The 20,914-nt window shown below is 37.5% G+C and overlaps 1 protein-coding gene across 13 annotated transcripts in view; it reads right to left on the bottom strand.

Moving 5' to 3' along the window:
• The window catches only part of RABGAP1L (RAB GTPase activating protein 1 like), an 852,978-nt gene that overhangs the window by 685,679 nt on the left and 146,385 nt on the right, over positions 1 to 20,914 (bottom strand). For all 13 annotated transcript variants that reach the window (XM_054449610.2, XM_054449637.2, XM_054449629.2 and 10 more), the window contains one exon: positions 6,991 to 7,132. In XM_054449610.2, the coding sequence (XP_054305585.1) occupies positions 6,991 to 7,132 (142 nt within the window). The remainder of the gene's footprint in view (positions 1 to 6,990; positions 7,133 to 20,914) is intronic.

Raw genomic sequence — 20,914 nt, forward strand, 5'->3', positions numbered from 1 at the left:
AATCCCCAGATTTAGGTGGCTCAGGACAGAAAGAGAGAGACTGTTTGTTTGGGAGAAAGCAAGAAAAGAGAACAAGAGTCTCTGCATGGTAATCCAGAGAATTCTCCCAGATCTTATCCAAGACCATCAAGGCAGTATCTCTATGAGTCTGCAAGAACCACAGCATTACTGGGCTTAAGGAGCTCGCCCCTAAAGTAGATACAGCTTAGATTAACACCCAAGTCCTTTCAAATATCTGAAAAGCATTCCCAAAAAGGACAGGTACTAATAAGCCCAGACAGTGAAAACTACAATAAATACCTAACTCTTTGATGCTCAGACACTGAAAAACATCTACTAGCATCAACACCATCCAGGAAAATATGATCTCACCAAATGAACTCAATAAGACACCAGGGACCATTCCTGAAGAAACAGAGATATGTGAAACTTCAGAAAGGGAATTCAAAATAACTGTGTTGAGAAAAATCAAAGAAATTCAAGATAACACAAAAAAGGAATTCACAAATCTATCATAGAAATATAACAGATTGAAATAATTTTTTTAAATTAAGCAGAAATGCTGGAGCTGAAAAATGCAATTGGAGCTAAGGAACAGATGAGAGTCTTTTAATAGCAAAATTAATGAGGCAGAAGAAAGAATTAGTGAGCCTAAAGGCAGGTTATATGAAAATACAGTCAGAGAAGCCAAAAAGAAAAAGAATAAAAAACAATGAAGCATGCCTACAGGATCTTAAAAAAGCCTCAAAGGTGCAAATCTAAGCATTATCGGCCTTAAACAGGAGGTAGACAAAGAGGGTAGAAAGTTTATTGAAATGGATTCCCAAACCTAGAGAAAGATACCAATATTCAAGTACAAGAAGGTTATAGAACACCAAGCACATTTAACCCAAAGAAGACTATGTCAAGGCATTTGATAATCAAACTCCCAAAGGCTAAGGATAAAGAAAAGATCCTACAGCCTGGGCAACATGGCAAAACCATGTCTCAAAAAAAAAAAAAAAAAAAAGGCAAGAAATGAAATCACAGCAACAGAGAAAATCATCCTCACTAAAGAAAGACAGGAAGGAAAGAAAGAAGACCAGAAAACAAATTACAAAATGGCAGAAGTACGTCCTCACTTAGAAATAATAACAATGAATGTAAATGGACTAAACTCTCCAATCAAAAGACACAGACTGGCTGAATGAATGAAAAAGCAAAACCCATTGATCTGTTGCCTACAAGAAACAAACTTCACCTACAAGGACACATATAGATGGAAAATAAAGAGATGGAAAAAGATATTCCATGCCAACTGAAACAAGAAAACAAAACAAAAAAAAGAGCAGGAATAGCTATACTTATAGTGGAAAAATAGATTTCAAGACAGAAAACTCTGAGAGACAAAGAAAGTCACCATATAATGATAAAGGGATCAATTTGGCAAAAAGATACAATAATTTTAAATATATCTGCCCTCAACACTGGAACACCAAGATATACAAAGCAAATATTATTAGAGCTAAAGAGAAAGATAAACCCCAACACAATAATACCTGGAGACTTCAAACCCCCACTGTGAGCACTGGACAGACCTTCTAGACAAAAAATCAACAAAGAAACATCAGACTTAATCTGCACCATAGATCTAATGGACCTCATAGATATTTACAGAATATTTCATCCAATGGCTGCAGAATAAATATTCTTTTCTTCAGAACACAGATGATTCTCAAGGACAGATCATATTTTAGGTCACAAAATAAGTTTTAGAACATTTCAAAAAAACTGAAATAATATCAAGCATCTTCTGTGACCACAGTGGAATAAAACTAGAAATTGTTAAAAAGAGGAATTTTGGAAACTATACAAATACAGAGAAATTAAACAATATGCTCCTGAATGACCAGTGGGTCGATGAAGACATTGAGAAGGAAATTGAAAAATTTCTTGAAGTAAATGATTAAGGAAACACAACATACTGAAACCCAGCAAAAGCAGTACAAAGAGAGAAGTTTATAGCTATAAATGTCTACATAAAAAAAAGGAAAAACTTCAAATAAACATGCTAATGATGCACCTTAAAAAATGAGAAAAGCGGAAGCAAACCAAACCTAACAAAGACTGAAAGATGAATTAATACCAACTGTTCTCAAACTTTTCCAAAAAATTCAAGAGAACAGAGTAATTCCAATCTCATTTTATGAGGCCAGCATTACACTAATACCAAAGCCAGACACAGACAAGGATACTACAAAAAATGAAAACTACAGGCCAATATTTCTGAAGAACACAGATGCAAAAAACCTCAACAGAACACTAGAATACCAAATGCAACAGCACATTAAAAAGATTATTCATCATGATCAAGTGGGATTCATCCAGGAGATGCAAGAATGAGTTAACATATGCAAATCTGTAAATGTAATGCATCACATGAAGAGAATGAAGGATAAAAATCATACGATAATTTCAACTAATACAGAAAGAAGCATTTGACACAATTCAACATCCTTTCATGTGAAAAACTCTCAACACGTTAAGTCTTCTATACTTAACCCTTCTATGGATATACCTGGATATACTTCTATGGATATACCTCGATAAAATAAGGCCATATATGTCAAACCCGCAGCTAACATTATACTGAATGGGGAAAGGCTAAAAGCTTTTCCTCTAAGATTCAGAACAAGACAAGGATGCCTATTCTTGCCACTTCTATTCAAAATAGTAATGAGTCCTGGCCAAAGCAATTAGGTAAGAGAAAGAAATAAAAGGCATACAAATTGGAGAAGAAATCAAATTGTCCTGGTTTGCAGATGACATGACCTTATTTATAGCAAACCCTAAACACTCCATCGAAAAACTGTTAGAATTAATACATAAATTAAGTAAAGTTGCAGGATACAAAAATCAGTAGCATTCCTACAGAGTAACAGCAAACTATCTGAAAACTAATTTTTTAAATCCCATTTAAATCCCATTAGCTGCAAAAGATAAATACTTAGAAATAAATTTACCATAAGGTGAATTTCAACATGAGGTGAAAGATCTCTCCACTGAAAACTATAAGACATTGATGACAGAAATTTAAGAAGATACAAATAAATGGAGTGATATACTGTGTACATGGATTGGATTAATATGTTTAAATGTCTATACTACTCAAAGCAATCTATAGATCACAATGCAATCCCTAACAAAATTCCAATGATATTCTTCACAGTAATAGAAAAAAAAATCCTAAGATTCATACAGAGCCACAAAGGATCCCAAATAGGTGAAGCAATCTTGAGCAAAAAGAACAAAGCTGGAAGCATTACACTATCTGACTTCAAAATCTACTGCAATGCTAAAGTAACAAAAACAACATGAGATCAGCATAAAAACAGACATATAGATCAATGGGATAAAGAGAACAGAAATAATTCCATGTATTTAGAGCCAACTGACATTCAACAAAGGTGCCAAGAACATATAATGGGGAAAGAACAGTCTCTTCAAATAAATGGTTTTGGAAAAACTGGATATCCACAACATGCAGAAGAATGAAATTAGAGATTAGACTTTTATCTCACACCACCATACATAAAAATAAACTAAAAATGGATTAAAGACTTAAATTACTGGAAGAAAACAAAGAGGAGCAGCTCCATGACACTGGTTTGGGCAATGATTTTTTGGATACAACCCCAAAAGCAAAAGGAACAAAAGCAAAAATAGATAAATGGGATTACATCAAACTAAAAAACATCTGCAAAACAAAGGAAACAATCAGCAGTATGAAAGGGCAACCTACAGAATGGGAGAAAATATTGGCAAATCACATGTCTCATAACAGATATGCATATATGTATATGTGTGTATATACGTATAGATATGTATATTGCCTGTATACATATATACATACATACGTAAATACACATACATATGTGAATTTTGCACAACTCAATAGCTAAAAGAAAAAAATTTTTTTAATGGACAAGGGACCTAAATAGACGTTTCTCAAAAGAAGACATGCAAATGACTAATAGGTGTATGCAAAGGTACTCAACATCACTAATCGTAAGGGAAATGGAAATCACAACCACAATGAGATATCATCTCACACCCATTAAAACGGCTATTATCAAAAAGCAAAAGTAAGTGTTTCCAAGGATATGGAGAAAAGGGAACCCTTGAACACTATTGGTAGAAATACAAATTGGTACAACCATTATGAAAAACTGTATGGTGGTTCCTCAAAAAATTAAAAATAGAACTACCATATAATCTAGCAATCCTACTACTGCATATATATCCAAAGGAAATGAACCAGTATGTCAAAGAGACAGCTGCACTCCCGTGTGTACTGCAGCATTATTCACAATAGCCAAAATACGGAATCAACCAGTGTCCATTGAAAGATGAATGGATAAACAAAATGTGGTTTATCTAAACAATCAATTATTATTCAGTCATAAAATGGAATGAAATACTGACACCTGCTATATCATGTATCAATGTAGATGAAACAATATGCTCAGAAAACACTGTGCTAAGTGAAAGAAGTCAGACACAAAAAGTCACATTTTGTATGATTCTATTTATATGAATTATGCAAAATAGGTAAAGCCATAGAGATAGAAAGCAGATTAGTGGCTGCCAGGTGGAAGGGAAAGGGGAGAACAGGGAGTGACTGCTTAATGGGTATAATATTTCCTCTTGGATGACGAAAATGTTTAAGAACTAGATAGAGGTGATGGTTGCCCAAAATTGTGAATGTACTAAAATGCCACTGAGTTGTACATGTTTAAATAGTTATTTTCATGTCATGTGAATTTTACCTTAGTTTTAAAAGTGAGTTGTTTTCATGTTTTAGTCAACTGGCTAACTTGACCGAATAATGTCATAGTTACAAGTACAAATCTTAAAGTCAGATAGCCTGGACTCAGATCTCAGCTTTGTCACTTTGAGCTGAGTGAGCTTAGCAAGTAATGATGCTCTCTGTGTCTCAGTTTCTCATCCTTAAAACCAAGTTAATAAGAGTATTCATAGCATTGTAAGACTCAAATAAGTTAACATATTTGAAACACTTGGAATATTCTTAGCATATAGTAAGCACTAAATAAATATTAGCTAAAAATAATTATTATGTGTATGGCAATCAAAGAAAAAAATAGTTTCATACTGAGTTTCAAGACTGAGAATTCTAAGATGCTTTTTTCAAAGATAATAAAAATTAAGAAATTTACTATTAATAAACCATACCCTAGAAGCACATGATACGAGGTCTTAAAGTAAACATCTGTCATTTAGCTCTAGTTTGTATTAAAAGAGTATTGAGCACAGAGCCACATGATGTGTGCTTTTTGTGAGGTCAGTTATCCCTCAGCAGCAACCATGTAGTAAATAGAGCAGATACCCCACTACTTTTAAAAAAGCAGTAGTAAGGGGTACAGCAACAACAAAAAACAAGTAAGAACTGAATGATGTCCAATGAGAAACAGGACATGACATAACGATCACGAAAATTCTAAAATCACAGGAGATCATTTGAAACTTCTCATTAGATACTTCAAGAAGATATTTATGCAGCCAACAGACAACATGAAAAAATGCTCATCATCACTGGCCATCAGAGAAATGCAAATCAAAACCACAATGAGATACCATCTCACACCAGTTAGAATGGCAATCATTAAAAAGTCAGGAAACAACAGGTGCTGGAGAGGATGTGGAGAAATAGGAACACTTTTACACTGTTGGTGGGACTGTAAACTAGTTCAACCATTGTGGAAGACAGTGTGGCAATTCCTCAAGGATATAGAACTAGAAATACCATTTGACCCAGCCATCCCATTACTGGGTATATACCCAAAGGATTATAAATCATGCTGCTATAAAGACACATGCACACGTACATTTATTGCGGCACTACTCACAATAGCAAAGACTTGGAACCAACCCAAATATCCAACAGTGACAGACTGGATTAAGAAAATGTGGCACATATACACCATGGAATACTATGCAGCCATAAAAAAGGATGAGTTCATGTCCTTTGAAGGGACATGGATGAAGCTGGAAACCATCATTCTCAGCAAACTATCGCAAGGGCAAAAAACCAAACACTGCATGTTCTCACTCATAGGTGAAAATTGAACAATGAGAACAGTTGGACACAGGAAGGGGAACATCACACACCAGGGCCTGTTATGGGGTGGGGGAAGGGGGGAGGGATAGCATTAGGAGAGATACCTGATATAAATGACGAGTTAATGGGTGCAACACACCAACATGGCACATGTATATACATATGTAACAAACCTGCACGTTGTGCACATGTACCCTAAAACTTAAAGTAGTAAAAAATATATATATATACAGGCAAAGAATTAAATAGAAAAAATAAAATAGAAAAAAATAAAAGGCTATAATTACAACTAAAAAATTTTAAAAAATTAATTGAGGGCAGGTGCAGTGGCTCACGCCTGTAATCCCAGCACTTTGGGAGGCTGAGGCGGGCAGATTACTTGAGGTCAGGAGTTCCAGACAAGCCTGGCCAACATGGCGAAACCCCGTCTCTACTAAAAATACAAAAAAAGTAGCCAAGCATGGTGGCGCACACCTGTATCTGGCTACTCAGGAGGCTGAGGCAGGAGAATTGTTTGAACCCGGGAGGCAGAGGTTGCAGTGAGCCGAGATTTTCCACTGCACTCCAACCTGGGTGACAGGGGAGACTCAATCTCAAAAAAATAAAAAATAAAAATAATTGAAATAAAATAGAAAACAACAACAGCCAAGTGATGCTGTCAAATTTAAATAGTTGCAAAAGTGGCACTAGGGATTATGCAACTTAGGAACCAAATGAACCAAATTCTTTTCCACATCTTGTAGAATCTGGCCTAAGGGTAACAGAGGTTAGGAATAACCACCACTTCTCCCCGCAACACACACACCTCCTCTGAAGATTGTAAGTAAAGCAGCTTTACAGACAGAAGAAACTGAGTAAGCCCAACTTCTTACCCTCTTCTGCTTCATCATCCTGGGGTGACATTGGACCCCCTCCACTAGTAGGAGTGACTGGTTCCTCCTTGTCAGACTCTCGTTGTAGACTCACCACCTCATATATTGCATCTCCAGCATTGGTATGGCCTTTTCCCTGAGACTGAGAAAAATATAACAGTATATTTAAGTATTAGAAATCTGAAGGAAACATTGAAAGACAGTATTTAAATAGTTCATTCAAAAGAGCTGCAATGAAGAATGGCGTGTCGTGTTTGATCTACAGCATGTCTGAGGTTCTGAAAACTTTAAGGTGCACTGTCCTTCACAGGATATTCTAAATTTATGTTCCTCTAGTATTATTTTTAACTAATATGATGAAACCTACTGATTATTTTTGAAGAACTCAATTTCTTTTCATCAGAAAAACCTGAGATACCAGAGGTTCTAGGACAGACAGATAAGCAAGTGATGCTAGACTCTTAACTGACTACCTTACACAAAACTAAAGTATATAGCTCAAAGAATTTTTACAACTGTATAGAGTTGGGGAACCACATGCATACCAATATGTCTTCCTATATTATACCCATCCCTGATAGGTAGCCACAGATATAGTTGTTACATTTTTTGTTAAAGATATATTTGTTATATGTATAAAAATATATATGTGGGTTACATATATAAACATATATGGATTTAATTTGCTAATCAAATTATAAATTATATATATTAGCAAATCAAATCATTTTATACATATACATAAAACAATTTCAAATAAATATATATTCAAATATATTTCAAATCAAATACATATAAATCAAATTACAAATTTTATATATATACACATACAAAATACCTCACAACCAATAGGATTTAGTTGGAGAATGCCAAGCTGGTTCAACATTGGAAAAATCAATCAGCATAATCCACTATATTAATAGACTAAAGAAGAAAGACCTTATGTTCATATCAATTAATGTCATATCAAAATAAAGGGCATTTGAGAAAATTCAGCATTCATTCATGTTAAAAATGCTCAGTAAATAAGTAAGACAAGCACGCTTCCTCAACCTGATAAAGAGTATCTAAGAAAAATCTACAAGTAACACTATGTTTAAAGGTAAAAGGCTGAATAATTTCCCCGAGATGGAGAAAGAAGGGAGAAAGAAGGAAGAAACTCCACTGTCACCACTCTCATTCAACATCCCATGGAAGCCCTGTCCAGTGCATTACAGCAAGAAAAAGTATACAGATTAGAAATAAAACTGTTCTTATTTACAAACAATATAACTGTCTTTCTCAGAAGTTGACAAACGTTTTGTATAAACAACTCAACTCTGATGTTGTAGTATAAAATTGTACAATAGTGGTAAAATATTTCATCTGCACTTAGTTTCCTATACAAGAAGAATCTGAACTACTTTGATCTCATATAGAATCTAAATATTGCACCTAGAAACTGAGTTTCAAATAAGTATATTTTTATTAAAAAACACTACTTGTTCCCAATATTCACATATTTTAGATAACTAAAAAATTAATCTGTATTTGTAAAGAAAATTGCCTGGTTCATATTAGCATTCATTACAGCTTAGCAACATGTAAACAGGAGCTCAATAAATGTGGCTTGGCTAAGTCACATTACAAAGATTCATCACATTTATGCAAATAAATTCTAAAACCTTTTTCAATATGGCATGCCATCATCAAATATTAAATACAAAGTACAATATGCTGATATCTCTATAAATTCTCTAAAGTTACAAGTCTCAACAGTGGCTATAAATGAGGAAATCAGACCTGAGGCTTTTTATATTTTAAACACTAATGCCTAATCCTTAGGGCAGGATTTAGGAATCTGGATTTTTTTTTTTAAGGTTCACAAGTTATTCTGATGCAAAGCTGAATTGAGAACTATTGCCTACAAGACCTGTTATTTTCAACAAGAATGTCTATATATAAAACACATAACAGAATCAAATATTCTCACTAAGCTACAGATACATAAAATCACATGAAAAAAATACATTTCCAAGCAGCTTCTATTTAATTCTGCAGAGGTGACAGTAAAGAACGCCAATGCTAATCAGAAGCACTAAGTTAAAAAAAAAAGAAAATGCCCCCAACAGATATTTTCTCACAACTTTATAAGTACTCCACAACCTTGTTAATTTTCATCTTTCTGCAGTTAGAATAGTTATTCTTATTATTTGGTTACTTTTGGTTATTTACTGACTGATCATACTTTGATTTAAGTAGGTTTAAATCAACATGCATCTTCAAATGGGAATTTTCCTTTTATGCTTTTTAACTTTAATAGTTGATTAAAAGTTTTGTCTCCAACTTAAAGGAATGTCAAGGCACTCAAAAGCAAAGAAGATATTTGGAGGAGAGGGCAAGAAAACATTTGATATTTTAATATCAAACCTACACTTAGCACAGATCAAAAAAGTAGCTTACTTTCCTGTATTGAAAGTCAAGTCATAGAAACTTCTGAGAACAGCTAACTCCTGTCCTGACCTGAAGCCTATCCTTTTCTTATGGGCAAGCCTCTTCCCTCCAAACTATCTCTTGTCTGAAAATAAAAAACAGGAAGTTGGCATGTGGAAAACAGATTTATCAAGAGAAAAGTTTCTGCTCCCCCTTAACTCTTCACCTGAAGTACCATTTCATGTCTTTTTATTATTATGTCTCCTCTCAATTCATTCTAACTTTCCTTCCTCTCTTGTTTCTTGAGACCTCTCTCTTTTCTAAATCCAAATTCTGTCCCAAGCCAGACACAAAAAAGCAAGTAAAGTATTTAGAAAAATGCTCGGCACACAGTAATAACAAGTGTTATTTCTTGTTATCATTTTGTGCTGTTGATGTAACACTATGAAGCATGAGAGAGTCTAACCTATAGTACAATATGCAAGTAATGTTCAGGAATAATGAAGCAGCAAAAGTGGCTTCTGTGTCCTAGTCTAGCACTACTCTGGAAATCCTGCAAAAATAATTACTATGGTAATAACAATAAGGATAGCAAGAATTCAATCCTAACAACAATCCAAGCTTGTCCGAATCTTAGAACTTTTACATTAGCTGTTCCTTTGAAAAGTCTTTCCCTGGATCTTTATATTGACAGTGGCAGGAGGCAGACAAATCCTAGGCAGACAGGGGCAGGTCCCCAGTGAAACCCCACCTTCAAGCCAAAAGGCAGTTTAAAGCCTGAAAGACAAGTTACAAGTCAAATCCACAAACCAGACTGAGAATCTGTCTTCCCATTTAGCACACTTTCCTCTGATTGATCCCCAGCCTTCACCTATTTTACATATACCTCCCCTTCCCTAATTGACTTTTTACACTGTCATGCCCAACTTTGAGTGCTGCCTTTGTTTTAACCTTTTTGCATACTCACAAACCAATCAGCATACACTCCCCAATCTGAGCCCATAAAAGCCCTGGACCCAGCTACAATGGGAGAGAGGTCACATGACTTTGGGTAGGGGACCACCCTCATGTCCCCTCTCTGCTGAGATCTGTTTCATTGCTCAATTAAATTCTCCACCTTCCTCACTCTTCAATTCTCAGCGTGATCCTATTCTTCTTGGACATGGGACAAAAACTCAGGACCCACCGAAAGTGGGTATACAGAAGGCTGTAACATTGTGGCCCTCTGCCCTCTGCTGGCAGAGGGCAGCTGCCCCACACAACAGAAAGCAGCAATGGGGCTGAGCCAGGCCTACAGCCACAGGCCAAACTGGGGCAAGGGGCTGAAAGAGCGGTTAACACACCGCCATCCATTCCAGATGGTGGTGTGTTAACAGCTCTTTCAGCCCCTTGAGCTAATTAGCATGCTGTAACACCCCCTCAGGGGCTTTGGAGTCACAGCACCCCTGCCTGGATGCTGTGTCCTCTATCTGGACATCAGAGACCACCACAGGAGTGGCTTGAGACATGTCTAGTCCAGCAACAAGCACTGCACAAAGCCTGCTTCTGTGTCAGCACTTGGAACAACTGGCCAGACCCCACACTTGCTCGCTCACACCCCACCACCAACCAGAGGTTGAACACACAGTCGCAGTGGCCGTGGGATCCATGACAAACTGCAGGCCGGGAATGAACTGGCAGGCAAGTGTGGGGCATCTCCTGTGGTGAACCCAGGCCCAGCAAGGCCCGGACAGAGGCATTACCAACCAGAGGTCTCCGACTGGCAAAGTGACCAAGAAAAATCCTGTGTCACTATGGTGAGTTCCTTCTTGTCATTCAGTTCTCAGACATTCATTCATTCATTCATTCATCTGAGATAGAGTCTCGCTCTGTCGCCCAGGCTGGAGTACAGTGGCACCATCTTGGCTCACTGAAACCTCTTCCTCCCAGGTTCAAGCAATTCTGTGCCTCAGCCTCCCGAGTAGCTGAGATTACAGGCGCCCACCACCATGCCTAGCTAATTTTTGTATTTTTAGTAGAGATGGGATTTCCCCACCTCAGCCTCCCAAAGTGCTAGGAATACAGGGATAAGCCACCAGGCCTGGCTTCAAGTATTTTAAACCTTGAACATTTAACAGCCTTCCCAAAATCAAACTTCAGTTTCAAAACCATGTTCCCTGGCACCTCACTTTTTTTTTTTTTTTTTTTGAGATGGAGTTTCACTCTTGTTACCCAGGCTGGAGTGCAATGGCACAATCTTGGCTCACCACAACCTCCGCCCCCAAACCGAGTTCAAGGGATTCTCCTGCCTCAGCCTCCCAAGTAGCTGGGATTACAGGCATGCGCCACCACAACCTGCTAATTTTGTATTTCTAGTAGAGATGGGGTTTCTCCACGTTGGCCAGGCTGGTCTTGAACTCCCAACCTCAGGTGATTCACCAACCTCGGCCTCCCAAAGTGCTGGGATTACACGCATGAGCCACCACTCCCAGCCACCACCTGGCTTTTCGAATACTTCAGGGGACCCTGAAGTGTCCAGAAAAAGAGAGGTAAACAGGATTATTTGACATGTTTAGGTACATGGGATTGCCAAAATGATGTTCTGTCTTCTTTAGGTTATATTTTTGTGAATAATGCTAATATATGTTCAAAAATCATACAGGATTTCTAAAATTCTAATGTCTAAGTATATGCTGTCAACCATAATCAATGTTATCGTAAACCACAGAAATAACCACACTTATTTGTCAATTGTGTTTCTAACTGTAATTACCCTGGATATTTTGCTACTCACAGACAACTGTTGTCTTATTTTAATCCTTTTCAAAAGATGGTTTATAATAAGCTATAGAACTTTAACAGTTGCTCTCAAACACAGACTTCTGATAACTTTGGAGACTGTAACATTTTAATAAAGGAAAATGTACAGGACTCATGAAGAGCTGAAATATTCATGAATATCAAGCAAAACAAGAGTTAAACTAAATGCACTGAACTCAGAAAGCCGAAGCAACCTTTTTGACTTTTACTTGGAATACTGCTGATCCTTGCTTTGTTTTTCAGATTCAAGGAAACTTATTTTGAACTATTTATGGCCTTTAATAATTGAATAAGGTATATTCCTATGATCAAGATTTGCAGCATGTTTGTTTCGCTCTGCCTGGTTCCACCAGAATTTGGAAACTATCTGTGAGCTTTCTTATGGCAATATAGTTGTTTGCATCAGTGCAGTAAGAATTCATTTTTCTTTTGCAACAGAACACAATTGGAGAAAGTGGTTATTTTACCGAGGCTGAGTCAATCTCAAATTGCAGAGCCCATAAAAGCCCAGTGAGAAACTGGCCTCCTACTCTTGTCTACACAGTCCCTGTACAGAGTTCCTGACCTGTGGTCAGTAAAGAATGTCACTTTCTAACAGGTCCAGGAGCTACAAGTTTATCTTGGGACCCTAAGAGGAGAGAATCACCCAACTCACAGGTGTTTGAGGATACAAACCCATGATTGGGCTCGGCCTTGAAAGGTCTTATCTGAGATTCCTTGTGGAACAAACTTCCATCAAAACCAATCCAAAAGGCCTATGTAGAAATAATTATTCTTGCTGCACTTTATGCAAATAATTAGGCTAAGTATAAAACTAAAGTCTATTTTGCAAACCACTCAGTCCTATGACGATTTGTTTTTTAACAACATGAGGACTAGACAGATAAATCATGTTTCAAAACTTGTATTTGCCATTAAATTCTAAACTCATTAGTTGTTTTTAAGTTTTCACCTACATTTTAGACTAACCCTGCTTGTTCCTGTGAACTAACCAGCAATTTCCGGCTACAGCTCAGAAAGAGCAAAAGGGATGGGTAATGTACAAGTCTGGATCAATATTCTAGTTCTGAGCAATTATCCTGCAAATCCTGCCAGATGATGGGAATGAATAGGATACTCATCACTCAGAGGTTTCCTTTTGGGAAAGTAAGACCAAGGGAGGTAAAAAAAGCCAGGCACCATGTACCCAAATCTTAGCACCAGTTATCTGGGTGTGTTATAAGACATCCTTTCCTCTCCCTTGTTGGAGGAGGACTCAGTTCCACAGTTTCACCTTAGCATTTGGCTTATGATAAGGAGTCCATTCAACCCCCTTAAGACACATTTCTGCCCCAGACTCAATTCCAAACTTTGGGTCAAAGCCATAGGAAAGAAAATTGGATCTGAGGGATCCAAAGGCAGACAATAAGGGAAGTTAAAAGGCACAGTGCAGGTGAGTGTGGCTGATTCCTTCCTATTAAGTCAAGCCCAAGCTTCCTATTTGGATAAAGGCCACATCAGTATCCGTGGCATAAATCAGGTCTAGGGAACTCCAAGGCTACTGACAGTAGGTGGGAAAGAGACATAGGTGAGAACAGATAATTCCTATTCTCTAGGTCCCCCTGCTTCATGGATGCAAACAGCTTTGGTACTCACGGCGGCACCTACCAAGGTCACCAGAACTCGGTGATGCAAGGACAGAAGACGGAAAGAGAATGCTCTTCCCTCTCTCCCTCAGTACCCTGGGTATCTGCTAGGAAGAGAAGGGAACCAGGGATGCCTGCTCCCCTCTTTCTAGATGGGTAGCCATTTATCTTCTGTCTGTACCCCTTTAAAATACACCCTGGACCCCCTAGGAGTCCTTTAAAAGGCATCCTCTTTTTTCCTCTTTTCTCCTCTGTCCTCTCTTCACTGATAGGTAATTGTGTCTCTGTACTATGGGACACGTCCCTCGGATGCATCCTCCAAACTGGAAAGAGTTCATTTTCCAGTCCTTACACTGGTTGGCTTAGGATTGGCCTCAGGGAAAGGGAACCCAAAAACCCAACATGCCAGCAAAAGGGTAAAGTGTTTTTGCCAGTCAGGCTTTTGCCCTCCGGCCTTGGGATTTTTGAGCTGCCCTTACCTGTGCCCTTGTTTCATTTTGATGTATGTCTTCTAATAACCCGGTTTGTCTGTTCTTGCCTTCAGGCCATCAAACTCCAAACAATCATGCAACCAGAGCCTCTGACGATGGCCCCTTCTGCTGGAAACCCTTAGACAGGTCTCTGAGGGAGCTCTGCCATTTCCCCAAAACAGCGCCCCCATCAGCAGGAAGCAGTTAAGATCGGTCTTAGTCCTTATCCTTAATCTAACAGCAGTTAGATATACTTCTTTAGAGAGGGGAATGAGACAGCCAGGTGGGAGGGCCGCCCCAGAAAAACTCCAACCATTAATGCTCATTGGAGTGGAACCTCGAGAAGTTCGCCCTGTTTGCAGAGGGAGGAACCTGGCCCTTCCTCTTCCCGTGTGGAACGTGGAATTTGAAGAGCCAGCAGGAGGTGCTCTAGCACTCTGGCCCAGCCAGAGTCCCTGCTTCCCCCTTTTCTTCCTTTTCACCCAATAAAATCCTGCTTTACTCACCCTTCAAACCATCTGCAAGCCTAAATTTCTGTGGCGTAGGACAGACAAGGACCCCGTCTTTAGCTGAACTAAAGAAAACTTGCAACACTATGTCATGTAAAACTTAAATAAATTTCTATGTTTTTCTCTTGTTATTCTGTCTTCTGTTAAAGGGAGTCTAGCCATAAACCTAAGACACTAAGAAATGTTTTCTCCCTTACAACTCACTTCAGTACAACATAGTACATACTCAGAAATAAGTAGTAGCACCTCAATGTGCCTGGTGACTTATCACTTTCGCCTAAACATCACCAGCAGAATGTAGAATTATTCCATAATTCAAAAAATTATGCAAGGTAAAACAAAGCAAACCAAAACAAAACAAATACTTAAAAAGGTATTTGTTTTTTATTTGTATTATAATCAGTTCCCTATCAAAGAATCCTGTCACTAAACACCTTATGGATAAAGATGCACGACATTTATTTCCAGTAACAGGAGAAGAAATAATAGCCCATTAAATCATTTCTTAAGCAATTTATTGGAGTAGCAACAGCGGGTATCAACATAAAGTTATGAGTATTTCCAATATGAATTCTATATTGGGGTCCTTAAAAACTTATTAAAAAAACTTTGAATTGACATGTTAAGCACATAAAATTGAAAGCAAGGGAACTTTCCAAAATTCTCATTTTTCTTTCAGCTGTCTTCAAAGACCTTCAACAAATTACAAAAAAAGGAAATACCAAGTGATGCGTAATTTCTGAATTACACCAAATCTGCTGAAGAAATTAACTTCTAAAATATCTGCTATGCAATTCCTATAGATGTTGGTGACAAGCAGTTTTTACACTTGAGTCCATATTTTAATGGAATGCTCATTCAGTAGTATCACTAGCAGAAGAGTCTGGCTTCCAAACTCAGGAAAAGTACAAGAAAAGAGTAAATTACATAAAATAAAGTAAAATCTATCTAATACTTTGGATTTGTACCCAGCATCTCTTTTGTCCCCAGATGCACTGAGAGCTGGGAGTTAAATCAACTAATGCTAAATTGACTGCAATCTGACTTCTGTCCTACTATTCCTCAGAAATTGTCCAAGTCTTAAGAGTTTAAGAACACTGTCTCTTATTTACCAATTAAATCCCTAAATAAGCTCCTTGCAGTAACTGATACTTCAGGCATTCTCTCCTGCTGGAAACTATTTCCATTCTTGCCTTTCCTGACATCATGTTCTCATGATTTTACCCCCAGATCTGTGTTACCCTTCTATATTTATTTGGCTCAATCCTCCTCCTCTCCAATTATTTAAATGTCTGCATTTCCCAAGGCTTAGCCTTCACTCCTCATTCAATACTTAGGCTCTGGGTGGTTTCATCTACTGCTCTTCATCATTCTCAACACTGACCACTTTTTAAATCTTTATTTCCCACGCTTAGGTTACAAATATCCAACTGCTTGCTAAACGTCTCTACCTGGAAGTCACACAGGAACAATAAATTCAATATTATCAGGCCACTTGTGGTAGCTCACGCCTATAGTCCCAGGACTTTGAGAGGCCAAGGTGGGAGGATCACTTGAGCTCAGGAGTTTGAGACCAGACTGGACAACATAGTGAGACCCCACTGCTACCAAAAAAAAAAAAAAGAGGCTGGGTGCGGTGGCTCATGCCTGTAATCCCAGCACTTTGGGAGGACAATGCGGGTGGATCACAAGGTCAGGAGTTCGAGACCAGCCTGGCCAACATAGTGAAACCCTGTCTCTACTAAAAATACACAAAAAATTAGCCAGGCGTGGTGGTGGCCACCTGTAGTCCCAGCTACTTGGGAGGCTGAGGCAAGAGAATCGCTTGAACCCGTGAGATGGAGGTTGCGGTGAGCTGAGATGGCACCACTGCACTCTGACCTGGGTGACAGAGTGAGACTCCATTTCAAAAAAAAGAAAGAAAGAAAAACTAGCCAGGTGTGGTGGCACACACCTATAGTCCCAGCAACTTGGGAAGCTAGGCAGAAGGACTGCTTGAGCGCAGGAGTTCAAGGCTGCAGTTAGCTATGACTGCACCACACCACTCCAGCATGTACAACAGTGAGACTTTGTCTCAAAAAAAAAAAAAGTCTGGGCACAGTGGCTCATGCCTGCAATCCCAGCATTTTGGGAGGCCAAGGTGGGCGGATCATGAGGTCAGGAGATCGAGCCCATCTTGGCTAACACGGTGAAACCCCATCTCTACTAAAAATACAAAAATTAGCTGGGCATGGTAGCGCACGCCTGTAGTCCCAGCTACCCAGGAGGCTGAGGCAGGAGAATCACTTGAACCCAGGAAACGGAGGTTGCAGTGAGCCAAGATCACACTACTGCACTGCAGCCTGGGCTACAGAGGGAGACTCTGTCTCAAGAAAAAAAAAAAAAAATTCAATGTATCAAAAACTTCACTACCCTTCATCACCTCAAAACTTTTCTTTCAGGAGCTCTATCTCAATCAAGAGCATCAACAACCACCCAGTCACCTGAAAATAATCATACCTTTCTTGCTTTCCCTCAACCTCACATGAAATCAGACACCAAATCTGGTTTATCTTTACTTCCCTAACATCTCTCAAATTTGTCTTTTCCACCATCCCCACTGCCACTGCCTTTCTGGAGGCTATCATCATTTCTTATCTTGGCCACAATAGCTTTCTTACTTTTTATTTACCAGTCTCGATATCCTTTTCACTGCAGTAACAGTGACCTTTCTCAATTAAAAATCTAGAGTCACTCAGAAGTTAAAAGCCTTCAGTGGTTCCTCCGTACCTGAGGACAGTCTCTAAATTCCTGACATGGTAATGACCTATCTATCTGTTCAGAGTAATTGCCCACCCAAGTCCACTGATGCTCCATCAATATCTGATTTCCCACAAATCCTGAATATACAATGTTGGATCAGAGATTTATGAAGTTACCCAACTATTGTCTCTGACGAAATCCCCTTCTTTGCTTTGTCACACTTCAAACACCTGACCTATCCACCACAATTAGTTCTTCAATTCATTGATTCATTCATTCATTTATGTTAGGCTGAATACACAAACGACTCTGCCCAAAAGGAATACAGACTAGATAGAAGACAAACAGGTAGTCAATTAATAATACTAACAACAATAATAGCTAATATTTGTTGTTTATCAGGTGGCAAGCATTGTTCTAAGGGTCTTAAATGAATTAGTATTTATTCACTATGACAATCTTTTGGGGTGGCATAATTATAATCCCCATTTCAGAGACTACTAATATCTTGCCTAAGGTTATACAGCTGTGAAACATACACCAGAGTAAACTGGATACAAACCTAGGATGTCTAACTGAACTCCGATAAGGGTGATAAGGGTGATTAGTGAGTGCTGCTTCTGAAATATGTATATACTTCTATTGTTCCATTATCATCTAGTATTGTAACATTTTTACCAGTATATTGTTTACTGTTTTAGAATAGAGAATAGATAATACTCATTCAAATATCCCCAACATAGCATAATGCCTATCACATAATGCATAATGCTTACCACACTGTAGGCACTGAATAAGTGTTTAATAAACTAAACTAAACATTGAAAATCATTTCTAAAATGAATACCGGCATCTCAGTGAAATTGTAAGTGATACAGGACTTTGGCCTTTCCTGCTCAATATAGTGACACTTTAAGTAGAAATGCCCTCTTGATTTCTTTACCTTGACCCCTAATAAAACCTAGACTAAAGGAAAGAATCTTATTAAAGTCACTACCAATAAGGACAATACAACTAGTAAAAGTTATTATGACCTATTTCCTAGGGATGTTGACATTTTAACAACCAGCAAAGCTTTAAGCCAGTGGAGTTAGCATGTAACAAGATAAATACCAAATGTTCATTCATTTAGAAAGGCTTTTAGAGCAGAAATCTTTTTGGCAAACAGTTTTCAAATAACCCCATATGAGCAGAGTGCTCTTCATGGATGAGGATCATAAATCACTGAATTTTACCAGCCAAGAGCCTATTTTGTTAAAGGAGTAAGGGCAAATACACTGTCAATGTTTCCAATGTTACAAGTCCTTAGATTTTCTTTACAAACTCTTCATATAACTAATTTAAATAGTGATATCAACATCAAGATGGTGCAAGTAAGGAAAAACCAAGTTGAAGAAGAATATAACCAAAAAAAACTACTGCTCATGAAAAAAAGTTTTCAGAAAAAAAAATCCTAATTTTAGTGTTAGACTATCATAATTTTCCATTTCCCATAAACATTTTATGTGTAAGCTTTGGGGTCAAACTGCTTAGATTCAATTCCTGGTCCACCACCTAATAACCTACCTGTGCCTAAGTACAAATACAGAAAATGGAGGTAATAATGGCACTTACACCTCAATAGAGATTACTGAAGATTACACAAATTAATCTATGTAAAGTGCTTAGAATAGGGTATGGTATGTAGTAAACTAATTAAAAAATAATTAGTAGTGGCTATTACTACTATTGCTTACAGTAACAGTCATAGAAATTGTTGATCTACTGAGTAAAGATCACAGGAAAATCTTATTATAGAACTTGACATAATGGACATTTATAGGATACTCCACTCAACAACTGCACAGCACACATCCCTTACAAGTACTTTTGAAAAATTTACAGTAGACCATATGCTGAGTCATAAAATAAATCTGAACAGTTTAAAAGAATTCAAATCATATAGAGTATACTCTGTGACCAAAATGAAACTAAATCAGAAGTCAATAGCAAAAAAAAAAAAGGAAAATCTAAAAATATTGGAAAATCAAACAATATGCTTCTGAATGACCCATAGGACACAAAAGAAATAACAAGGGAAATTAGAAAATATTTCAAATATAATTAAAATGAACACACAATATATTAAGGTTCATGGAATGCAGCTAAAGCAGCGGTTAGAAGGAAAGTTTAAACCTTAGAAATACAAAAGTATTAGGAAAAAAGCATTAAAAATATATATATATTAGGTAGGTGCAATGGCCCACACCTGTAATCCTAGCACTTTGGGAGGCCAAGGCAGGAGAATTGCCTGAGCAATTTGAGACCAGCCTGAGCAACATAGCAACACCCCATCCATACAAAAATAAAAAGCCAAGCATGATGGCATGTACCTGTAGTCCTAGCTACTCAGGAGGCAGAGATGGGAGATTCGCTGGAGCCCAGGAGTTCAACACTACAGTGAACTATGGTCGTGCCACTGCACTCCAGCCTGGGTGACAGAGCAAGACCCTGTCAATAATAATAATAGTAATAATAATAATAAATGATCTAATCTTCACATGAAGCCAGAAAAAGAAACACAAGTGAAACCCAAAGCAGGAAAAATAATGAAACAACAAAGGGAATAAACCGAAGGAAAAACAGAAAAAAAGATAAGAAAATCAAACCACCCCAAATCTGGCTCTTTAGAGGGAAAATGTCAATAAGTTACAGACTTCTACCTAGACTGATTAAAACAAAAGGAGAAAACAAATAAATTAACCAATGTCAGGAATAAAGGAAGATCCTACAAATCCTATAGATGTTTAAAAAAATAGGGCAATATTTTGTGCAATAGACCAGATAAAACTGAAACATTCCTTGAAAGACAAATCACCAACATTTCAAGAAATTTAAAAAATAATAAATGGAATAAATCCAATATCTACTAAAGAAATTAAATTCATAATTTAAAAGGCTTCCCACAAAGTAAACTATAGGCCCAGATGGTTTCACTGGCGAACTCTATCCAACAATTAAGGAAGAAATAATACAAATCTTATAAAAATTCTCCCAGCAAATATAGGAAGAAACAATTTCCAACTCATTTTTTGAGGTACCATACTACATGAACACTAAAATCCAACAAAAACATTATAAGAAAACTATAAACCAGTATGTCTCATAAAAATAGACATAAAAATTATTTTTAAAATATATTACTGGGTCAATAAAGTGATATATAAAAAGAATATCATCATGACCAAGGGAGACTTATCCTAAGGAATGCAAGGTTGGCTTAATGTTTAAAAAAAATTCAATGTAATTCAATATATTGATAAGAAAAAAGGGAAAAAACTGCAAAGACGCAGAAAAATATTTGATAGAGTTTCAACACTGTTCACAG

This window comes from Pongo pygmaeus, chromosome 1, assembly GCF_028885625.2.
Source record: "Pongo pygmaeus isolate AG05252 chromosome 1, NHGRI_mPonPyg2-v2.0_pri, whole genome shotgun sequence".
NCBI classification, from domain to species: Eukaryota; Metazoa; Chordata; class Mammalia; order Primates; family Hominidae; genus Pongo; species Pongo pygmaeus.